The sequence below is a fragment of the Cheilinus undulatus genome, linkage group 8 (assembly GCF_018320785.1).
Source record: "Cheilinus undulatus linkage group 8, ASM1832078v1, whole genome shotgun sequence".
Taxonomy (NCBI): Eukaryota; Metazoa; Chordata; class Actinopteri; order Labriformes; family Labridae; genus Cheilinus; species Cheilinus undulatus.
The window spans coordinates 40,445,970-40,463,769 of record NC_054872.1 but is presented as its reverse complement, the minus strand read 5'-3'; the positions used below and the strand labels follow the sequence as shown (position 1 = coordinate 40,463,769).

Sequence of the window (17,800 nt, the reverse complement as noted above, 5' to 3'; positions counted from 1 at the left end):
TGTTTCACCAAAAAATGCTGTAAAAAATATAAGTACTGGCTATCGGCTATATTGCTGTTGTAAACATCAGCCTGAATCTTTGTATGTGCCTCATCTCTGGAAAAACAACCTCAACATTAAATGTTTTTGTTGCTCTCCTTAAAAGTTCAGCATTTGGGACACTGCCACACTTGCCAATGTTCCTTCTTCCTTCCTTCCTTAGTTTAGTCACCAGCTGTGGTGAGAAACTGACCTGACTTTTTGAGGGTTTAGTGTCTAGGTCTAGAACTGCTGCTATCACCAGGATAGGATTGTTTTACATTATTTTCTACATTCTTAGTGATTTTTCCTCAGGAGGGAAATAAGCACGCAGTAGAACAGATCTTAAGGATAGTACTGAGGAAAGCAGAAGTCAAATTTTGTAACCGAAGCAGCAATAAGCTCTTGTGAAACAACTCTAAGACTGAGGTTGTGAGTGGTGTCAGCATTAAAGAGGAGCCTTTAACACACGCTAACGCCACATCAGTGGTTCTCAACTGGTGGGGCTGGGGCCCAAAAGTGGACCTGGAAGCTCTTTCCAATGGTTTGTGAGTGTGGGCCAAGAAAAAAAAGTGTATGAGTTATGGTAAAGTAATGCGACTGCACTTATGAGGGTAAAAGCACGTGGTTCACAGTCAATGAGTGTTATATATTAAAGGTTAGGTGTTCACCCACAAATGCTGTATGTTTCTAGTAAGTGGCATCAGAAAATAAGAGTTAAGAATGTCAGTTTCTAAATGTCTCGAAAAAATTTGCTTGCGTTTTTCCTTTTGAACAGGAGTCAGAAGTTTTGGGACAGCTTTGGCACACACTTTTGACATGTTCAAATTTTCATATTCTATTTGCAAAACTTGATCTTTATGAATGGAGACGAGGGATCGGTTTAACTAATAACTTGTTTTTTAAAATAAAAACAGGCTTAAAATCCCAGTCTATAAAGCTTTTTTAAACTATGATGAACCTCCCACCACTAGAAGCCGCTGTAGCTTCAGTTAATGGCCACTGCCTTCCTGTCTGAGCTTTCCCCCAGCACTTCACTGGATGTAAATGTGAGAAGCATAGCAGTCAGCTTCAGCACATTAATCTGCAAAAAGGAACGAAGGCCTGGGGAGCTAGCTGCTAATTTTAACCACACTATACAGAGCATATCAGACTCACATCACATCCACCAACGTAGTGACCCTATGAAGAATGTGACTGTTTTCTAAGTATTTTCTTCTTATAAGATTAGTCGGTTAAATGCAATTTAAATGGCTGATTAGCCAAATGGAGAAATAGATGCCTAGGAACATACCTAATAGAGACCATTTCTGCTGTCATTCTTATACAGAGTCATTGATCATTTCAAATGATTTGTTAAATTTGTTGAATGTTTTCAGAAGTTTTTGATGTGCATGGCTGAGCAGCATTGTCTTGGACATCCTCTCTGCCTTCACAAAATCTTGAATGTCCTTCAAACACATGTGCACGTGACATGAAGTGTTCCCCATACACTCCAGTTAATGTACCAAAAGATTCAGCTGCCTTAGTGAAAATAATATCTAGCAGTGAACTAAAGACGGCACTTATTGGAAACTTACAGCAGTTGTGCTTGAATACCTTAAAATTTAATAAACACTAGGTGTAACTGTGAACCATGTGGTTTGATCCTCATAAGCACAGTGTCATATTTTAATAGCCATACCTCGAATTTATGGAAGCCCCAAACTAATTAAAGTAAGTGTCTTGAGTGAACTCAAACATGTATTTTAAGCTCTTCCAATGATGACAAGCAAATGTAAGTATTTGCATCAAGATTTTTGCTTACTTTTCTCAGTTTGCTTGGGTAATAAATCTGATTTTCCCAAGATAATGGGGGAATTCTTCAAGAAATTACCAAATATCCATGCTATCTCAGGAAAATGTTTGCATCTATGTGCTTTGGTTAAGTGTGAATTTTAATCATGTCATTTTTCTTTTGTGCCGTCTCTGTGTTCAATTATGTTTTGTTTTTGGTCCAAACTGCAACAGTCTTCGTTTAAAAATTCTGAGTAGTGGGAAATTTTTTAAAAATTGGGTCACAATTTCTCTTCAGGAGGTGATGGTTGATCCTGAAGCTGGACTGGCTGAGAACCATTGCTCTAAATAATGTTAGGAACACCATTTGTCCATTAGCAAAACTATACTTTTAGTACCAAACCATGTTTCTGGATGCCCATCAGTAATATTGGCTTAAGTGTTTAAGGTACAGAGAGTATGTATTTTCTATCACTGATCCCATAAATGTATTCTTGGATGCAGAAGTGAGAACTAGTCTCACCAATTTGCTCTGTGAAGTATGAAGGTTGCACAAAAGAGTTGAATATCTCAATACTCACCCCTTTCACTTTGTATTAAACAAGCCTTTGACAGGAGTGTCAAACTGATGTAGACAGCTGAGTGAAAGGGTGTCCACCACTTTTGTATTTCTTCTTAGAAAGGAAGAAGTGGAAAGGTCATGTAGGTTTTCCTGGGTATTGTTTAGAAAGTAAACAGAAACCTTTAGTAGTTTCTCTGAAACTGTTTTTAACAAAGTGACTAGTAGACTGCAACAAGGTAAGGTAGATCATTAATGTGAGCTTAACAGGACTTATGCAGGAAGCACCTTTAAAAATTTCACTTAAAATACTTTACATCAGAGGTAGTGTAGAAACCCCTGTTATGTGAGGTACACTGTGTTAACTTCAGCTTAAATCAGCACTCCAGGGTATTAAATAATATTCATCAGCGGACCAGAGGAGCTTAAAAATAGCTGCCTAATGCCACCTACTCATTACAGGGAGGCTGATGGATCAGATTGGATTTTTTTCAGTTAAAAGAATTGTTAAATGTCTGTGATTAATGTCAGTAGTAACGCTGCATCCAGATTTGGCCAAATTAACAGAATGCCCAGAAGAAAAGCCATGATCAGGAACTTGAGGTTTGTGGGGGGTTGGAGTGTTATACATGGTATGTTTTGAAATCTGACATTTTATCAGGTTTTTGTACAGAATTAATGATAACTTTGTTTTAATTTGATGGTAACATAACTGTGTTATTTAAGAGGGGAAATAAATGTAAAAAACATCCCCCTCTAAGTTGAAATTCTTCCTTGCTCACTCCTTTTAACCACACCTCTCGTCTCAATGACAACTGAGCAAACTGTGCTTACAAAGAGAGTGAGAATTGATTACAACTTTTAGGAAACAAAAGGTTGTAAGTGGAGAATAAATCCTTCTCTGTTTGTCTTCTATGTGCCACACACTCCTTAAACATCACCAAGACATCCAGATCCTGCTGAATGTTTGTTCAGTTTACGGGGCAAAGACAGTCAAAGAAGGCTCAGTTTTCTGTTTCCAGGCTGTAATCTTTGAATAAACCTTAAAGCCTTGTTCTCACGTAACTGACGGTCACTCTACACTACTTGACTGATAACTGAGCCATGAGGTGTTGACTAGTTTCCTGGAGTAACAGAATGGATATAAAGGTAACTGAAGTACCTGTGGATATTCTGTCCAGTGACAGGAAGTCAACAGAAACCACCAGGGAATAAGTAAAGCTGGTTTAAGGGTGGGTGAAATGAGTGAAGGATGCACAAAGAGAGTTGGAAATTATAACCAAATCCTGTAAGTTGATACTTAGCTTGTGTTCAGAAAACCCTGATAGTGCCGCAACACGTGACACCAACTCCTCTCTGATTTTCTTTATTATTTAGTTGAGGAACCTTTGTTTATTTAAAGTGACATATTCTAATTGCTTGTTGGAACTATGAAATCAAAACCTTGGATAAACTGTAAGTGAAACATCTTTAACAGCAGTATTTAAAGCAAAAACGTATATGTTTGAACTAATGTCAAACATTTTACCTGTTTGAATTTGTTTGTCATTAAGGATGCATGATACAGGAATTTTGCTAATATCCAATATTCTTATATTGCAGTATTTCTAATCTTATTTTAGCTGGTCCCAGTATCAGTACTGATATTCAAACAGTTTGCTTTTTGAATTATAGGGCACCACATGTTTAGGGCAGTAGAAATGAGCTGTTCCTCTTAAGTGCAGCATGAATCAATGTCGTTAGATTAGACATAGCATTTAGAATTTATTTAACATTGAACCAAACCTCTAACAGTCCATGTGAGCAACATATCTTAGATAAACAAACCTTCCTTTATCGATTTATGAAATAAATTAAACATCCTGCATTCATTAAGGATTGAAATTATGTTGTACACCTTAATATAATTTGGAAAATATCCTAGGAGATTAAAGCAGGGAAACCTGCAGTTATTCGGGGGAGAAAAAAGAAGAAACTCAAGACACATTAAATATTTAATGTCTTAAATAGGAAATATTTTTAAACTACTGTGATTGGGTTAAGGGAGATATTTAATCCAAACTGTACAAATCCTGAGAGTGTTAAAGAGCTGAAAACAAACATGAAAAACAACTTTACATATAATCAGTCAGCATGTCTTTGGACTTGAATAATCAATCTAATCCGCTCCTGTGTGTGCAAGTGCGCACAGACAAATGACTGAAGGTTGTAAGAGACGGCTTCTCATCCAGCCCTCTAAAATGTAAGAATTACAGCTGATATGTTTGGCAAGAAACTCAGAAATGATAAAACACACTTCATTTGTTTTAAAGGCTAGTGGACATTTCAGGCTTTCTTTAATCCCCTTTAACAGTCAGAACAAAGCAGTTTATATTCTTGGTACTTTTAATTAGCCTCCATTAGTCTATTAGTGATTAACTCTGGTCTACTATAATAGACCATAACGGAGAGTACGGTTTAGACCTGCCCTCTTTGTAAGGTGTTTTCAGATAACTTTGGTTATGAATTGGCACCACACAAACAAAGACTGATTGATTGACTGAGGTCTCACAGCCACTCTTCTCTCACTCTGCAGCAGGTTCAGGCTGGCCTCCCTCTGTTTGCGTGCTGCTTTTTAAGAGCTAAAACATGCTTTTATGTCCCCATCTTGAAAGCTGATAATATCATATTCATTTAATATATCATTGATGTATGGATAACACACAGTGAGCTCTGCAGAGCAACAAATAAAACTTTGATCCTCATTTTTACCATCTTTATTTAGATTAATTCTCCTAATTAAAGTAAAGCTTTTCATGTTGGTTCTCTGAGACAATCCTGCCAAAGTGCGTAAATAACACAAGCATTCTTCAAGTGAGAAAAAAAATTCAACTAGCTGTAGCTCAACCCTGAAATGCCAGTCCTTGAAAAAAAACTTTAGTCTGTTGGTTCTGCTTAAATCTTCACAGATTTTTTGTACATACTACCGATATTTAAAGCCAATATATTGGCTGAAAACAAATGAAATTTACATATGTGCCAATATCACACCGATAATGCTGTGCATCCCCTTAAATAATTCAATGTTATGTGTCTGATTTGGGGCATTTAAGGTCGACATATGAACTACAACTGGAAGCTGTGCCAGTGGACTGTGCTACAGGGGGGCTTTAATTCTCAGACCCTCAGTAGTTCGCCAGAGTTTGGACTGATTTTAAAAATTATTTGACATTTAAATAGCGGCCATTTTCCTTAAGCCAGAAAATGGTTATTGAAAAAACCTGATCCATGTTACCTCAAGCGCTACATGAACAACTCAAATGACTCCCATAAAGGAGTGGGCGAAAAAGAAAACAATTGGGATGCACAACTTTTGCAGCTGCCTGCATCAGTACATATTAGCTTAAAACATAAATGAATGATATTAGCAGATATTACAATTCCTGCCAACATATATAACCAATATTTTGGCTGCTTTCCTCATTGGCAAGAACATGAGAATAGATCTCCAACCAGGTTGTTCAAGTAAAGTCAACTCAATAAACAAGCTTAAATTGACAGCATTAATTGAGCTAAAGAGTTACATTTAAAACTTTGTAAGTGTCTATTTAGTTAAACTACACTTTTGAAAGTGTATTATTTTACTGTACAACAGAGCCGCCACACTTCTACAAGCTCAACTTCCCCTCCACCACCCCAGCCTCCTCCTCTATAGCATTAAGCTTGTTGCACCCTCATTTTCAGATTTATGCTACTATGGATTAATTGCTTCTGAACTAATTTTATTGTATTCAACACACATTGTCATAAATGTATCTATTCATATGGGAGTTTCTAGCCAGGCACTCCCAGGAGAGTCAATGCATGGTGCTTGGCTAACCCAGGAGGCATCTTTTCTGGGCAGAGACTTCTCAACCAAGTGTATATCCACTTTACAATAAACAGTTAAATGTATGACAAGTGTTCCTGACTGAACTCTTCAAAAACATAAAATCACAGACTTTAACTAGGCACAGCTTATCATCCTTATTCCATTAAATATAAATTATTTTAGAAGCAGTTGATTTTTTTCTTTTAATTCTTTGCTTTCTTTGTTCTTTGTTAATCTTTCTGTTTTTGGTGTTGCCCCTGTGCATGTTTGGTAAGGAATCATGCCTTCTTTGTATGAGAGTAAAGAGTTATTCTGCCAATTTAAACCTTGATTAAAGGCCAGAATTTTTATTTCTTTGCATTCCAGTGAGATGAAAAGAAGGCATGCAAGGAAATAAGTTATTTAACAAAATTCACATTCCTAACACATTCAGCTTTTTCTGCCTTTGAGGGAGAGAAGATGTCACTTTCAGCCATGAAGTTCCATTCAAATCATGGTCTTTCATACACCAACCACATGATTTGCTTTTGCTCCATCGGCACGTAATGTTTCCTCCTGATAATGACAGCAGACTCATTTCTGCCCTGCAGGTGGGCCGATCCACGTCAGCTTCCCGTCAGGACTCACTCTGGCAGAGGTTCAGAGAAAAAATCCTCTGGTGGTGCGTGGAGGACGCTACAGGCCGCCCGACTGTGAGGCCAGACACAAAACAGCCATCATCATTCCCCACAGACACAGAGAGCACCACCTCAAGTTCCTCCTGTACTATCTACATCCTTTTCTACAGCGACAACAGCTGCATTATGGGATATATGTCATTCACCAGGTGATGCACACACAGCCGAAGAGTCAAAGAAGTTTGATTGATTTGTTAGATATTTACAGCTCACATGTCAATAACTTGGTCTGTGTGCTGAGTGTAGCCATTGTTTCCAGTCCACTTCACTTCAGACTTGATAAAAGGCGCCCTCTTGTGTGCTGTAGCTGCATGTGCAAGTTACAGGTTAATGCCCAAGTGGCTTAGAGGGTTTAATCTCCTTAGCTTCAGCTGTAACAATACATTCATATTAACACCTCAGCAGTTTATCTCTTGCATGTCTTCTGCTGGCATTCTGTTGTTAAATCTGTCTTTCTGTCTCTGCTCAGCGGACACCTAGAAATTATGTGTTCACAAAGAATGCTGCAGAGGCTGCAGTGTGTTAGATTTCAGGCCAAATCAGGGAATTGACATCTAAATAAGGCCTGAAAAATATGATGCAATGTTGTGGTAGAGATGAGCAATAAGTCTTTCATTTCCTAGTGAGTCAAATCGAGGCTTTTTCCTTAGTGTGAATCATGGCTGTCGGATTTGTGCATTACAGCTAAAAAGCTAAAAGGATTTCCCACAAATGGCTAAAAATGGACTTTTCCCACAGGGCTATACTGCTGAAATAATTTCTTCAGCAAAGACTAAGTGGCTCTTCAGCAGGGTATCTGGTATAAGCTCCCATTTTATGTTCCATTTTTATATTGCACCCGATTTATCCAGATTAACATGAGGCGGAAAGAACTGGGGTGCTCTGTACTTATTCTTTAGGCATATTACTTTAACATCTGAAATTTGCCTTATATGGAAGCTCAGTATTTGGGTGCTTGAAGGTGCAGTTGTGTTCCAATGCTGAATACTTGATGGGCAAATTTTCACAAGCACTGTCTTGCTTATTCTGTAAACCCTCACAAAAAAATGTCCTGTTATGAATTAGCAGCCAGGCTCTTATGTTATGGCTTGGGTCATGGCCATCATCCCTGTAATTGGTGGGTCAAGGGGGGTACCCCACCCTTTGCCCAGTGACATCTGGGATCAGCTACAGCCCTGAACAGGATAAGCAGTATAGATAATGGATAGGGATGGGAACAGAGAACCGGTTCCCGTTGAGAACCGGTTCCAATCGGCTCGATCCATCAACATCATTTACATTTAATCTTAACGACTCCCTTATCGATGCCTCACCTCTGTGTGCCATAAAAAACAGGCCTCGCATGTGGCAGTCAGCAAACATGAATAGAGAAAATAAACATTTACGGGGCTGTACAGTATCGCCACAAGGTGTTTAAAAAACACATTAAACACTTGTCGGCATGCATGTGTAAGCACAACGAGTGGAGCACACACCTCTGAAGCGCTTCATCTAAGCCTTTATCTAATTGCTTTGAGTCTAAAATAAAACACTTTTATAAGGAGACGTTTACAGGAGCACGAAAAGTGAATTATTTAAGTAAAACAGTTTGAATCAGGGCAGGGGATCAAATGAAGTTTCTCTTTTTCAATGACACAGACGTGTCCTCTTTTTCCTTCCTCCCCTCCCCACCTCCCAGAGCTAAGATGAGAGGTAATAATCCAAATCTAATATCATAGAATCTTTGAATGTGAAGTAATGTTCAGTCTGCTTTTAAACAGATTAAGATTGGACTTTATTATTGTTTATGTCCACTTTTTGCTTCAATGGTGAGCCCCCTCCTGCCAAGTGTTTACTTTACGATGGTCTTAAAAAAAGTCACAGAATACTCAAGCACATAAAAAGACCAACAAGCATGGATTAATTTCATCTTCATTTTACATTAAACTGGTAAAGATGAGTTTAAACATTTTTAAAACCCTCAGTGGTTTTGATTGTACATGGCATGGCATGGCTGCCACAGGACGCAGCACCTGTGGGCATGCATAATAATATTTCATCACTGATCTATGCCTAGAAAGAAGAATTAGAGCATTTTTAAACTCATGTTGTCTTAGATCACATTGGAGCCAGTGGTGCACCTCTAACAGTTTGACTGTAGAGAATACTACCGAGGTGCCAGAACTGTGCCCGCTCCGTGCCTGTGCCATGGCACACGAGTATCTGTGCGCTAGTATGTATGTGAGTGTTCGTCCTTTGCAAAACTGTCCCGACATCATTAACAGGAGTTCAGTCATTACTTTTAAAGCGTCATCATACACAGGCAGCGGTGCTGCGGGTGGAAAAGTATACATATTCTCGAGGAATTGATTATTAATATGCGCTCATTGCACATTACCATCTTCATGATGGTAATAAAAGCAACACCGTAGCTATTTTTAATTCCCTTAGGATATAGTATTACCCTATTACCACCCATTTCTAGTGAACTGTCACAAAAACAGACTAAAGTGGTCAAAACTGGCTTCATTTCTCCAAAAATGACTCACACAGGTCAATGTGAAACGTTGAAACAAACATTGATGTCTAATGCATGATATGCATCTTTTGCCCAATAACTGTTAATTTTGCACAAGAGCTCAATTTATTTTGATGCTTACGGAGATCTAGGATCCAGAGACTAGTTTTAGATTTATTTTAAGGTTTTATTTTTTAAAGAAAATGAGTGGTAATACTGTATTCTTATTCAAGTTCAGAGATAAAAGATCCAGAGAGCGGTTTTGTTTTTACTGAGACATTTCCAACAAAAAAGATTTTTTGTATATTTTAGAATGTTCTCCTCTCAAACGCTTGATTTTTAACATTTTTCAATCAAAAAAAGAAAATTCACAGGGAGGAATCAATAAGAGAATCGATAATGAATCAAATCGATGAGAAGAATCAATAATGGCATCAGTATCGATAAAATTCTATCGATTCCAATCCCTAATAATGGATCGATTGTTCCCTGTTTTGACACCATCTCTTTTTTCACAGGCGGGAAACTACACTTTTAATCGGGCCAAGCTGATGAATATTGGTTTTCGTGAAGCCATGAGGGAGGAAGACTGGGACTGTCTTTTCTTCCACGATGTTGACCTCATCCCTGAAGACGATCGCAACACCTACATCTGTGACTCAAACCCCAAACACTCGGCCATCGCCATGGACAAGTTTGGCTACAAGTAAGACTTTTCTTTCTGGACTGTGCCCCCTACTAATAACACTAAAACCTGGTTTTTACTTCTCTGTTGAATCTATGCTGTAGCTGTACAGCAGTGGATTATGCCATTGTGATTACACTACTTGGAAGTGCTTTTTCACCTCAGTTCCCAGTCCTGCTATTACATCCTAGTTGTTTGAGTACAGGAAACCATGGAAATTTAAACCAACATTATTATGTTGGAGTTGATAAATATGAGTCTGCAGTTGATAGTGGAAAGAAGAAAGGAGGGGAGACATCAAGGGAGATGGAAAATACAGTCACTAAATCAGCTGAGAAGAACATTTTTGTCCTCGTTGAGACAGAGAGAGATGCATGGATGAGGAAACGCATGTTTGCTTAGATTACATAGCCATCTGCAGCCATTTATTTCACCTGCAGTCATTATTCAGAGACTCAGAGACTGGCAGCCACCCAGTGCTACCCAGCAGACCAGTCACAGGGCGTCCTGTCTGCATTGATTCAGGCCCTGCCCACATGGAGATGAAAACAATATACTACCGTTCTGTTTTGAAAAAGTTTTCCGTAAAGACGTAATCATTTCAGGAAATATCAGCGTAAGCACGGAAATGCTGAAAACGACTGAAAACACTGTAGTATATATGCCAAGCCTATATGTGATGCTGTAACACGCCAAACTAGAGAAGATCACAGAAAACTGACACAAAGTTTCTTCTAGTTGCCCTTCTGGTTGTTCTCTGTGTTGGATTTAAGAACATATGGTGTGTGCGTTTCGTGGTGGTGGTAAAGTAGCATCAGATTTTGCTGTAAAAGCCATAACAAGCCCAGTAGCTTCTGCAGCACAAACACAAATCTGTAATCCGCCATGTTTGTTTTGGTCGGATGCGCAGGCGCCTTACGAGAGCTTTGCTGTGTGTGATGTAATTGTTTCAAGAAAGATGCGGATAGCCATCCACACGGAGACAAAACGTTAGTCGTTTACGGATTTATGCACTCTGGAACTCGTTTCCAAAAAGTATCGTTTACAGTCACTGGAAACGCCGTTTCCGTGTGGATGAAACGCCGATCAGACAAAAAACTTTTGCACATACTCCTGATTTTGTTTCCTTGTGGACGGGGCCTCAATGATGGGTTATATTTTTGTGGAGGTGCATGTCAGCTACATATGCAGGTGTCTGCAGAGGGTTCAATGCTACATGGACTTGAGAGAGAATCAAAAGTTAGGCGTAAGGCTTCCAATTTTATTTCATTTTTCTATTTTGAGTTGAAAAACATGTGCCTACACTGGTGAAATGTTCTCTAATTCTGGTTTTCAATCACCCAAACCAATGCAATGATCAAGCTTAAGAGTGCCAATGAGTGAGGGATATCCTGGTCTTTATTTCAAGACATGAGACGACAAGTAGTTAAACTTCAATTATATCATTTTATTAATCAAAGTATCTATATTTCTTTTGCATTCATGTAGTGGCTTGAGATCAAGAACTGGAAGAAAATATCTAAAGCAACTTTTTTAACTTGACTTCTTTTCAAAAAAACACTAGATTAAATAAGTCTTTAAATGATAGATTTTTTGAAGTGTTTGTTCAGAATTAGATCCTTTCAACACCATGCAAATGTTAACTGCAAAATAACTCTGAATCTGTTAGATCAAGCGTGTTAATTTCAGCTTTGTGCAACACTCATTGAACCACTAGAGATGGGGGTTCTTCTTTTGGCTAATTCATTTGTACTTGTGGTTGCAGAATATGAGCTTAGTGACTGGTAAACAGTGATATAACATTTTAGCAGTAATAACGTAAACTTTTCTCATAATAATACCCACAAATGTACCTTCTTTTTCAGGAGGCTTGACTAATTATTCTACTGTTACTTCTAAAAAAGACTTAGACCAAAGCAAAGGCGAATCTCCTGGACAAAATAAGACCTTTTTTTTTCTATGAAGCTTGATGAAGTTAGGGTCTGCTCATCGGCGAATAACTAGTAAACTTTATTGAAAGCAGCCCTGCAGAGCAGGGGTTAAAAGATATGGGTTTTTCAGGGAAATGATCAATAGTTCATGAGGCTGATAACCGCTATTTATAACCGATATGCATTTATTAAGACGTACAAAATGTACTTAATGTGGCAAAAGTAAGATTTCACAATCAAACTGAGGTAAACTAATTAATTTAGCCACAGCTTTATCAGCATGAGAAACGGCACAGAACAATACAGTAGAGGAAAGCAGGAAAACAGGAAGTGATGTCACTATATACTATATGCTCACTATATCAGTGGTACCTAGGCTTAAGTGTTGATTGGCTAGTACTCATGTTATCGCTAGCCAATCAGATTGTGTTGTTTAAAGAACATTAGTTGAGACTGTGGAGTTTGAAAATTAAGCCAGAGGGGAAGACACGTTTTGCATTGGAACCAAAATAGTAATTAATTGACTTTATAGAATACTGATATTTATAATCACCTAAAAGCCAAATATCTGCCTGAATAATCAGTCAGACTGATAATAGGTCGACCCCACTGTTATTCGAAACACTTATCTTTGTCCATTTAATCTTTTAACCCCCACCAGGCTTCCGTACAAGATGTACTTCGGAGGAGTGTCAGCTCTGACACCACTGCACTACCTCAAAATGAATGGTTTTCCCAACAACTACTGGGGCTGGGGTGGAGAGGATGACGATATCGGAGTCAGGTAAGAAAAGCTGAGTTAAATGAGCCAAAAGATGAGAACCCAGCTGGACTGTTGGAATAATGCAGATTTATTCATTAATTTGTTTATTATGTTGTCCTTTCAGAGTGTCTTTGGCGGGGATGTATATCACTCGTCCGTCGTTAAAGGTCGGCCGATACAAGATGATAAAACACAAGCTGGACAAAGGCAACGATGTGAACCCAAAGAGGTATCGTCACTTGTGTTCAGTTTGACCCAGACATTTTAACAAATCTTAATTCAGTGTGCACAGATTTAAAATTTCTGAAGTGTGTAAGGGTCATAGACTACATAAGACATTCTATTTAGATTTATTTACCCCCCTAAGAAACTTAGATGAGATCAAGAACCTAACTGATGAGATTCCTGACCAAAAGAAAGTCCTGTTCTTTGCCCACTGGCTTCTGAATAGGCTTGTTAAAGTCCAGCCATAGCAGCCATGTAGGCTCTTTGCAGATGACGTCACACAGCAGCAGAGAACTCCGGATGGGGGACAATGTCTCATTGACATAGAGAAACGCTAGTAAAAGGTCATGTTTTGAACTGTTAACAACCATGCCAAGCATTCAGAGTGAGAAAATAAAACCAATCCACTGGTTAAACCTAGGTAAATATCACTTTTTTGTGAAGTTTAGGGATCATACTCTATGTATGTAGAAAATTTCTGATGATAATTGCAACATACAGGTCCAGTTAGAGTTTGAAAGTACCACTATTCCTTCGTTTCCCATTCATTCCCAAATGCTGCCCCCCTTTCCTGCTGCCCATGGAGCGTTCAGGGTCATATGATTGCAAACAACCTTTTTGAAAGCTTACCTCTATCCTTGCCTTTGCCTTTATTTGGAGTGACAGGACAGTGGATTGTGTGAGAGATCAGGGAAAGAGAATTGTAATGACGTATGAGAAAGATACCTTTAACCTGGACTGCCTGCTTGGAAGAGTACTTTCTGTAAATGGAGCCCAAGCCAACCACTAGGCCATTGGTACACCTAGTAACTTTGCAAAGCCAGTGGATTGGCCAGATTCCATGGCTGTCATCAAGTAGAACTAGAGCTGTGAGCTGAAATGATTGTTCCCAGTCAGAGAATGAAGCAACCAGTCAGCATCATTTGGGGAGAATAAGGTGGGGGGAAGACATTACTGTAGATGCAGCTCTTGCAGAAGTTTTATCAGAAGTGGAAAACATTTCTTTATTAAAAGAAGAACATAGAACCACACTGAAAGCTTTCCCAAGTGGAAAAGATGTTTTTGCTCTTCTCCTGACCAGCTTCAGCGAGAGCTTTATTTACCCACTGGCTCCAGTGATGATGATGATGTTGGCGGCCTGCCGAGGTCACATTATAAAGGGGCACATGCAGACTGCATATGTTCTGGTTCCCTGATTGGCCCATAAAGAATGTGACACACACAACACTGGTCCAGTAAACCTCCCAGTCTCTTTTTGAAAGGTTATGCCCTTCTGCGTACAACTTGTTATGCAAATTAATGAATAACTTATAGGCTTAATAAAATAAAAACACAATTTCTATCTTAGCTTTTGAAACCAAATGCTTTCTGAATCAAACTATAACATTTTTATTCTTGCAGTAAATATGAGCATTTTGATTTTGGACCTAATGAAAATTCATCGGTTTTTGCAGCCACCCTTGTTTTTTCACTTCCTTTGGCTTTATTTTTAAACACTAGAGGTCTCAGCGTAGTTCAGGCTAACAGGCTCTGCACTGTTCTGTCACAGATTGAAACAGCTGAAAAAAAACTGCTGTTTTGTAAAACATTGTAAAATACACTCTTCGATACTCACTGCTCTCTCTGTCTCTGCATCTAAAGGTTCAACATGCTGGCAAAGACACGCACCACTTGGAAGTTGGACGGGATGAACACAGTTGAATACGAGACAATCTCACGGCAGTATCTGCCGCTCTACACCAACATCACTGTCAACATCGGCACTGAGGCCGGCCTGCACCCTCCTTCCCCGACTCCACCTCCTCCTGCCAAAGCTGTAGGCAAACCTGCAGACAAAGCACCTGCCGAAGGCCCAGCTAAAGGCCAAGCCAAAACCCCCGCCAAACTCAAAAAAGCCCCCTCTTTATAAATGATCTACCCTGACAGATGCTAATGATGTTTCAGTCCGTAGAATGGTGTTTTTTCTCCTTCGCGGCCTGATTATTTTTGCTCATATTAGCATTTTTGTGTTGGATTTTGGAGAATCAACATCATGCTGCATGCAGACAGATGACTCATGCGAGGATAAAAACTATAGACATGAATTCTTGGACCTGGAGGTGACGGCTCTCCGCCTCGGTTTCTGTTACATCACTTATTCTTCTTCCAGGGAGCCACGGTGAAGAGTGAAAGGTTAAAGTTGGACTCTATGAGTTTATGTATCTACAGCGCTGTGGTCGCTGCTTAAACCTTATGATGCCTTAGAAACGTTTTTGTTCTTGTTCCTTCACTCGTTACTTTCATTATCTACAGCATGCATTTAATGGAGCAGTAGCTGCAGAAACCAGCAGCCACACTGTGCCACATGATAGTCTTTTTTTTTTCTCTATTCAACGCCAATGAAATCAGGAGCGAGGGACATGTTTTTTGTTTCCAGTTGAGCGTGTGAAGCTGCTACAAAGAGTGAAGGAACTTGACAGATTTGTCTACAACTGTTGATATCATTACCGCCTCAAAAAATGACGCACATATCCCGTCAAATATCTGGGCTGATGTTTATCTGTTTGATTAGCATATACAAAGATCAAGTAAATCTTCCTGTTTTCAAAGGATGCTGTACACGTATTTTGCCTTTTATCATGTTTAGTACGAATGAGGATAAAATGAAAGCATTTTAGCTCTGTACATGCAAAAACAAAGAGCAGATTCCTATGTGTAGCGCTTTCACTTCTCAGCATATCAGATATCTTGGTTTTATTTTCATTTTTGGGTGTTTTTGCCTTTTTCACACAGAGCAGGTTTTGGTGATGGTGATCAGCCTCTGCCTTCATATGAGCTTGTGATTCACATCAAAATGGAGTCTCTTTTGGTTACTGTATTTTTGAAAGATTATATTGATTATGAACAGTGTGTGATTTCTATTTTTCTATGTGAATTTATCCTTTAAGAGTGCTGGCTTGCCCCCTCAACATCTTAAATGCAGTTTATCTACATTAGTGCTTCTTTTTGTGTCTATTGCCCCTGTTTCTCCAGTTTTATTAACCAGATTTTCCCACGTAGACATAAAAATTAGTTTAGTAGCTTTAGCCAAAAGAACAACCTTAAAAATCGTTATAATCTCTACCAAGTAGAAGTGTAAGGTACTGTGCTTTTAAAACAAGCCAACCATGTGCTTTTGCATGCTGTTTTTTGAAAGGTTGTCTGACTTTTGCGGCAATCTCTTGACAAACCTAGAATGTCACAGTAAAAAAAAACAACTAATTCTCATGCAAGAAATATCAAACATTTCTCTAACCAGCTTCACAAGTATCAGGACTTGATGTCTTTGTCTGAATTGAAGCCAGCAAACAGGAATGTTTTTGGATTATTAATTGGGGAAAAGAAGCAGTTTAAATGTCTCATGGATGAGCATTCTTGACCTTGCTGCTGAATTAATGCTTGATCATTAATTCTGAACATCTTGGATTGCAGATACTGGACTAAGAGACAAATTATGTGAGATTTTCCTACAAAAATCAAGAGTATGGCGCACCGGTAGTCGAGTGGTTAAGGCGCATGCCATATACGCAGGCGACCTGGGTTCAAATCTGGCCTGTGGCACTATTTCCTGCATGTCTCTCCCCGCTCTCTCCCCTGTTTCCGACTCTATCCACTGCCCTATCAAAATAAAGGCAAAAAGGCCAAAAATAAATCTTTAAAAAAAAAAAAAAAAATCAAGAGTATAATGTTGTTCAAATAAGATGGAAATGAAGACAGAATATCCTTGGCAAAGCTTACCTGTAAACAGTCAATTTTCTTATTTTTGACATAAAATCCCTGAGTATAATCACCCCGACTTAAATTTTAACCACTTCTGTTGTGTCTTTTCCACTTGCACCCGTATACTGCATGCCGACTCCCTCCCCTTCTTGCTGACAGATTTGATTGTTTACTCATAAAAATAAGAATAAAAACAGTCCCTTTACCCTGTGAGTCTGGGCGTAATGACAGATGAAAACCAAAGATGACTGCACTGAAATCTGTTGATGAAGGATAAATAATGATGTGTGTGTGATTATGAATGAACTGAATGAACCATTATCATGATTTTCTGTATCATTATGGGCCTATCGCTGCTTTTTATAGTTATTTTTTGTCATGTTCTCAGTTTAAACCACATCATAAAAACTATTGAAAGGGACAGGATGCTTATTTTTATTAAAGCTCTTCTAGAAGTTATTTTTATCTTGTGATATTTCTCTGCTGAGTAAGATGAGCGCTGAGAGTGGTTGCCTGTGATTTTCATGAATAGATGACTGTATTATTACCACTAAGGTGAATTCATATTTAAATCCTATGGCCTTAGCAGCAAACACAATGCTAGTATTTACCTAATAAAACCATCATATCAGACTTTATATGCATGTGCAAAACTTATTAGTAAGGGAATGTACCGAGCACAAAGTGGAGATGAAACATATCAGTGCTCGCCAAGGAAACATGAAACACGCTGCGGCGTCCGTGTTGTAACCTAGAAACTGTACTTTTGTGACTTTATCTGTATGAAGTTTTAAGATGAGAGTTGAATTTCTTTGAGTTGAAATGTGTAGAAAAATACTGAGGTCACAATGTACAGCCTTCATAGCTTACTGTGCTTCTCTCTGTTTGATTTGACTCCGTTCTGATGTGGATGTTTAAGCTCAGCAGCAATAGGAAACAGTCACCACAGGGTAGTACTGGAGCAACCAAGGGCAGTGTGACTTTGTGAGTTATTTCTGCTCTCTTTATGAATTCTGCACAGTCCAGAGTGGCCTTACATTCATTAATAAACTGATTATCTAAACAGATGTGTTCATCTTTT

General features: G+C 38.7%; 1 protein-coding gene across 1 annotated transcript in view; it reads left to right on the top strand.

Annotated features, from left to right (window-relative positions):
* si:dkey-199f5.8 (beta-1,4-galactosyltransferase 3) overlaps window positions 1-17,800 on the top strand; it is a 42,930-nt gene extending 25,130 nt beyond the window's left edge. The window contains exons 3-7 of the mRNA XM_041793193.1: window positions 6,794-7,029; window positions 9,896-10,083; window positions 12,655-12,777; window positions 12,881-12,985; window positions 14,623-17,800. Of these exons, the coding sequence (XP_041649127.1) occupies window positions 6,794-7,029; window positions 9,896-10,083; window positions 12,655-12,777; window positions 12,881-12,985; window positions 14,623-14,890 (920 nt within the window). The 3' untranslated portion in view covers window positions 14,891-17,800. The remainder of the gene's footprint in view (window positions 1-6,793; window positions 7,030-9,895; window positions 10,084-12,654; window positions 12,778-12,880; window positions 12,986-14,622) is intronic.